Raw genomic sequence first — 6,713 nt, forward strand, 5'->3', positions numbered from 1 at the left:
TTGGCCAGCGACAGCATATGCAACGTGAGCCGAGAGTGTTGATAACTTTGGCTCCCTTTTTTAACAGAAAGTAGGCGTTCCGTCTCCGGAAAATATGCTGGGCAGCAAAAGTTGCCCGTATCGCCTTTTTCTTTCATCAAAAAAATCATTGTTACCCACCCAATTCCATCTCCAAACCGTACGCCAATCATTTCTGATTCATTCAGATGCTCCAACGGCCGCACATGCCTCCCTCCGTGTACAAATACTCCACGAATTCCTCAAAGGGGAGGGCTGAGCAGGACTACGAGGATTCTTCTAAAGCTTACCAGAAACCTCGTATGCTGTTTAGTATTGCAGGTTCTCTGATATTTAATTAATCGATTGTCAATGGCGCAGCTGCACAGCCCCGCAGATATCCATGTGCCACACCGTAATCAAGTGGCCAGCGACGCCACGTTGCACGAGCCTGGCGCTCTTAAGACCAACGATGTGATCCAGATATCCAAGCAGATCATTAATTTGGGGCAACTAGAGACAGGTTCCATAGAAGTTTGCCTCTGTGACGCGGGGACTACACCCGTGGGCTTTAAAACGAATCAGGAGGCCAAACCCGACGACGCCAGTGGTCATGGCCATTTCTCCAAGGCCAACAGCTCCTTCATGCATTCAACGATCAATGTCGTTGGCATCATGATAGGTAACCAAACTCTACGTAAAGCGCCATGGAATTTTGAAAATATGTTACAATCTCGGGTATACTTATCCCAATAATTTATTCAAGCGATAATGGTTCGGATTTAGGAATAGTTCCAGAATATGCAATTAAGATAAATTTAACACAATTTCCTAAGTTAATTATGTAGAAAGTTATATACTTTTTGAATGCAGAAAGATAGAATATATACAATTTTATAAATTTTAACCGTCAAACCATTAAACTATTGGTTATTCACAAATAAAAAAATTCATATATATCATATCAATTCAATTCAATATATATAAAAGTTCAATATATATATTTAAGTTAGCAGTAAACTTATAAATGGATTATTAGTATTAGATGATTATGTATAATTGTACTGTATATTGGTGCAGGTCTGGGACAGCTTTCCACTCCCTACGCTCTGGAAAAGGGAGGGTGGATGAGCGGCTTCCTGCTGGTGGGTCTGGGAGTACTATGTGCCTACACAGCAAACGCCATGGGGAAGTGTCTTCGATCCAGCTCCGGGGTGAACAACTACCAAGACCTGGGGGAAAGGGCATTCGGCAGAGCGGGCAGAATAATCGTATCAACATTTCTGTACTTGGAGATATTCCTAGCGCTGGTGAGCTACACCATCTCACTGGGAGACAACCTGAACACCATATTCTCCCACGCCAACCACCTCAGCTTCGGCTTTTCGTGGATGCACCTATCCGCCCAACGCTTTCTCACTGTAATCGCAGTGGTTATGGCGTTGCCCAGCCTTTGGTTGCGAGACCTTAGCTCCATATCCTTCCTTTCCTCGGGCGGAATCGTCATGTCTCTCCTGCTCGTCTTCACCGTCGCTTGGACAGCCGCATTCGGTGGCGTGGGGGTCTCGCACCGCCTCCCCGCCCTTAATATGACCAACGTCCCCGAGATCTCCGGCCTCTACGTCTTCAGCTATGGAGGACACGTCGTATTCCCCAATATATACAAAGCCATGAAGGATCCCTCTCAATTTTCCAAGGTACTTCATACTACTCATGCTCCAAATTTTATATCGCTGCAACAATGGATTCCTCTTTTAACTTATTGGGATTCCTCATTTAACTTATTGCGATTGGATTTTTGGAAATAGGAAGTTGTCTCTAGAATGAATGAGTCTAGAGGTTTATTCTATAGCCCAATATGATGTGTAATTATGTTTTTTTTATTAAAGTTGAAATTTTGTTCATCTTATCTCAAGAAAATAAAAATTTTAAAAATTAAATAATTAACAAAACATTTAAATAATGTCATATCATAAAAAAAATTGGGCTTGAAGAAATTGGATCCCTCTCCGCTCATGTTAGATCCATATCTAAGATCCATCTTAAATACAGATCTAACATGAGCCTAGAGGATCCAATTTCTTCAAGTACAATTTTATTAATTTTTTATGAGATTATATTTTTTAAATGTTTTGTATAATTATTTAATTTTTAGATTTTTTTTTTTTTTTTTTTTTTGATTCATATGAGCAAAATTTCAACTTTGACCAGAAAGAGACATCTTTATATATTATATTGAGCTGTAGAATGAACCTCTATAAAATGAATCTCTCAGCGCAATAAAATCTTAAAACAATAGAATTGGAAAAAAAATTAAATCATAAAGATAATTTTTTAAATATTAAAAAAAAAATTAATTGAAATATTTTTATTTATATAATTAAACCTTTTATAAAATATAAAATTAACCATTTTATTATTATTATTATTATTAAATAATAAATTACTTTTAATTTTAGTGCAATAGATTATGTTACAAGGTTTGGAGTTTAGTTTCCATTTAGTTGCCTCCAAATTTTGTGGAGCGTAACGATGAGATCATGTGAGGCCTTAAAATATTCTTCAGAGAAACATCCCACGATTTCTCTCATATTTTTGAAATATTAGAATTAGAATTAGAATTAAATATATTTATATTTATATTTATATATGTATTTTATTAATAAATAAAATATTATAAAATAAATTAGAAAATTATGGAAATGATTCTGAATAAATTATAAATAAATAAGAAATTTTTATTTTTATTTTTATAAAAAATTGTATTTAAATTTTTATTAAAAAATAAATAAAAATAAAAATGGTTATAAAATTTTGTATGAATAATATGTTTTTTAACTCTTAATTTTAATAAGAATGTTTATGTTTTAATTCAGTAAAATTTTAGTTATTTAAGAAATAAATTTAAACTTTTTTTTCACTAATAAAGTAAATTTTTTATTTTTATAATTATTTTAATTTTATTATTTATAAAATTTATAATAGAACTTTTAATTTTTATATATAAAATATTTTTTATTATATAATTAATGTCAATCAAATTATAAATTTAAGTTGTTTAATTTGTAAAGATTAAATATTTTGCAGAATTTAAATATTTGTTTTTCAATATTTTGACTCTAAATCATTACAAAGAACAAGAAATATTAAATCACAATATACTTAGAAATTGTATTGTAAAATTTGGAAAAAAACCATTCTATCAATCAAATAATTAAACTAAACCATTTAGAATAATTTATTATTTTATTTTATTTTTATTTGTTTACAAAATAAAATAATTTATATTTTCTATATTTTTTTCATCCATTTTATGTAAATAAAAATATGTTAAAATAATAAATTAAATTAAAAAGTTTGTATAATTCAATTAGTCGGAAATTTTCACTAACACTAAATATATATATTCAAACCCATATTTTAAAAGACAATCCAAAATTCCCATCATTGGGTCTAAATTTATATGAGATATTTAAAATATAAAAAGATAAAACATAAAATTGTGTAAATATATATATTTTGGTTGAATATATATATTTTGGTTGAATTAGAGGTTTATTTTACAATTTAGTTAGAGGTTCATTCTACAACTCAATATAATGTTTAAGTTGTGGTTTCTATAATGTTTAAGTTGTAGTTTCAAAATTAAATTGAAATTTTAAGGATATCTTTAAAAAAAAAAAATATTAAATAAATAATTGAAAAAATTAAATCCCTCTCCGCCATGTTACATCAGTATTTATTTAAGGATCTTGGGAGCAAAGTGCTCAATTTTGTCTTTTTAAATTACTAATTTAATGCATGTGATAATGAAGGAAATGAATTGTTTATGTTGGTTTGATGCAAACATGATGATCAGGTGGTGGCGGTGAGTTTTTCTATGATCACAGTGGTGTACACAGGCCTGGCCTTCATGGGCGCCACGATGTTCGGATCAGATATAAAGTCGCAGATAACCCTGAACATGCCAAGGCACCTGATAGTGACTAAGATAGCACTGTGGGCGACTGTAATAACGCCCATGACAAAATACGCCCTGGAGCTCAGCCCGGTGGCAATGCAGATGGAAAGCGTCCTCCCAAAGTCCATGGGCTCAAAATCCCGAATGGTTGTCAGGGCGACCATAAGCTCCATTCTTCTCATCATCATTCTGGCCATGGCTCTCACACTGCCCTACTTCAGCTACATCCTGGCGCTCACAGGCTCTCTCCTCAGCACCTGCATTTCCATCGTTTTTCCCTGCGCCTTCTATATCAAGATCTGCCGCTCCAACGTCACGAGGCCTGGGCTTGCATTGAATATCGCTTTCATCGCGCTGGGCATTTTCTTGGGAGTCGTGGGTACCATTTCTTCCGTTCGCTCCCTGGTAAAAAGCGTGAGCGAGTCGCATCGGTGACTCAGGGGGGCCTAATTTTATGGGTTCTGATGAAAACAAATTGGTTTACGAGCGCCAGCTGCGCACGTTTATTATGAGTGCATTGCCTATTGCCTTAGAAACTGCAAAATTTTGGAGTCTTTCCTGCTGTAATTTTATTTGCGTCACTGAATATTATATTGCGAGTCCAAGGTCTTTCACGCAATGGAGCTTGTGTGGGTAGGGCTGACGTGAACCAATAACCTCATGCTTAAGTTAGATGGTGTTAGAGTGAAATTTGCACAAATTCAACGGCAAGAAAATTCATGGAATGGTAGGGTGGGTGCATGTGTAAAGAAAATAATATTGGACAACCAGAACTGAACACGCGGTCGATTTATACTGTATTGTAATTCAAGGCGATTATCCGAACCATAATTCCTTGGCCATCATTCTAGTAGCCAGGTGATTCGATTTGGTCACATACAAAAGCTTATTGAATAAAAGCTCCTTTCTGAAATTTAATGAAAGCAGGATTACAGTTAATTCTAGGATATCATATTTTTCTTTCATTTTTTAAAATCATCAGTAAATTAGTATGGCTGTTTAGTATCTATTACATACAAAATGATGGTAGCATCCTAAGTAAATTAGTACGGTATCTATTACATACAAAATGATCGTAGCATCACAAGTAAATTAGTACGTCTGTTTAGTATCTTTTACGTACAAAATGATGTAGTACTAAAAGGTCGTTTTTCATAAATTTTATTTTGCTCTTTGGATTTGTCACTTTCAAGCCGATAACTTACGGTAAAAAATAATGATTAAAAATGAAGTTAATTTAATTTAAAATAATAATTTATTAAAATTTAGGCTAGTTTATATATAAATATAATTTGTTTGGTAGAGAATGATTATGAGGGTAAGATTTTCTACATATTCGATAACACAATCTTTCTTTAAAAGTGATTTCATGAAATATAAAATGGTTGATTATGAAGGAATGAAATATTTATTTCTATATATATTAGTGGTTAATTATTTTAGCAATTTTGATTAATTTGAGATAAGATTGAAAGTTATAAAGGTGACACAATAGAAGAAGAAATGAGACATTATGAGGTTAATGAAAACTTCTTAAACTCCTAACCTAGATCAAAGTTTTAAAAGTTTTACTTATGTAAAGAGAGTTTATGAAAATGTTTGCAACTTCATCATATATAAGGAAAAACAATACTCAATAACTCAACCATGAATGGTCTTTCTAATGAAATGCATTTGTAGCTTAATATTTTTGTTGCATTGAAGCTTAATAGGATATTTGCCAAACTTGATTGCACTTTGATTGTGACACCAGAAGGTGGTCTAATACTGCTATTGAATCCAAACTCTAAAAGGATGCGTCAAAGCCACAAGACTTCCTGAATTGCATTAATAATTTCTAATTACTATGCTTCTACTGAAGAAAAAGCAATAGCTTGCTACTTTTTACAAGCCCAAGTCATAGGTATAGAACCAAGACTGAAAACATAGGTTGTGGTAGACTTTTGCTCACTAAGGTCTCCATCCCATTCTAAATTAGTGAAACCAACCAACAAACAAGGCCTCCTTGAACTATAATACATCCCAAACTAAATTGCACTCTAGGTATACTTAAGTATCATCTTCATTGCTTTCCAATTCCTTTCATGGGATGTTCACGTATACCACGAAATAAAACCATAAACAAATGAAACATGAAGACATGTATGAGTCAAATTTAAGAGGATACCAACTAATTAATGTTACAAAGTGGCATCAACTTTAGCTTTCATACAAGTGGTAGCAAGTTTGACTCCAATATTAAAGGTCATACATGTGAAAACAACTAAGAAGGTCATGTGCATACTTAGATTGGGAAAGAGAAATTCCTTTCTTGGTTTGTAATACTTGAACCCATGGAAAATAATGCAAATATCCTATGTTTGTCATTTAAAAATTCTTCTTATGGATTCATTTCATGTGGGTTAAAAGTTTAGGGTAACTACTACTGAGGATAAGATCAACTTAAAGAACAAGGATTATGAGATGGCCTCTGACAAACCATATAATATTTCTTAACGTGGAAAGGTTGGAGCCACTCTAAACAAAGTTGAGAGGTTGTTGCATGTAGATTTCTTCTTTTATATCCCCATGTAAGAAGGTGGATTTAGCATCCATTTGATGGAGCTCCCATCCATCTGAGGTAGCAAGGACTAAAACAAGGTAGATGGAATTTATTTTGGAATAGGGGCAAAGGTTTCATTGTATTGAATTATTTCAAATTGAGAGAGTCCTTTAGCAACTAACTAGGATTTATGTCTTTCAAAACTTCCATCTG

The 6,713-nt window shown here is 33.0% G+C and overlaps 1 protein-coding gene across 1 annotated transcript; it reads left to right on the forward strand.

Annotated features, from left to right (window-relative positions):
- Window positions 1–254: 254 nt before the first annotated feature.
- LOC149152496 (Transmembrane amino acid transporter family protein) lies at window positions 255–4,871 on the forward strand. Its single transcript, XM_089441108.1, has 3 exons — window positions 255–679; window positions 1,078–1,694; window positions 3,857–4,871. Exons 1-3 carry the CDS (start codon window positions 370–372, stop codon window positions 4,391–4,393), a joined length of 1,464 nt encoding a protein of 487 aa, XP_089297234.1. The 5' UTR covers window positions 255–369; the 3' UTR covers window positions 4,394–4,871.
- The last annotated feature ends 1,842 nt before the right edge of the window (window positions 4,872–6,713 follow it).

Source organism: Pinus tabuliformis, chromosome 9, assembly GCF_031772625.1.
Source record: "Pinus tabuliformis cultivar Carrire ecotype Pingquan chromosome 9, CPIR1, whole genome shotgun sequence".
Classification (NCBI taxonomy): domain Eukaryota; kingdom Viridiplantae; phylum Streptophyta; class Pinopsida; order Pinales; family Pinaceae; genus Pinus; species Pinus tabuliformis.

What these genes read in the sequence shown, in the direction of transcription:
- LOC149152496 (XM_089441108.1), top strand. Translation starts at nt 370, where the DNA reads ATGGCGCAGCTGCACAGCCCCGCAGATATCCATGTGCCACACCGTAAT. An exon ending in TGTCGTTGGCATCATGATAG is followed by an intron (nt 680 to 1,077) that starts GTAACCAAACTC and finishes ATATTGGTGCAG; the next exon opens with GTCTGGGACAGCTTTCCACT. An exon ending in ATCCCTCTCAATTTTCCAAG is followed by an intron (nt 1,695 to 3,856) that starts GTACTTCATACT and finishes CATGATGATCAG; the next exon opens with GTGGTGGCGGTGAGTTTTTC.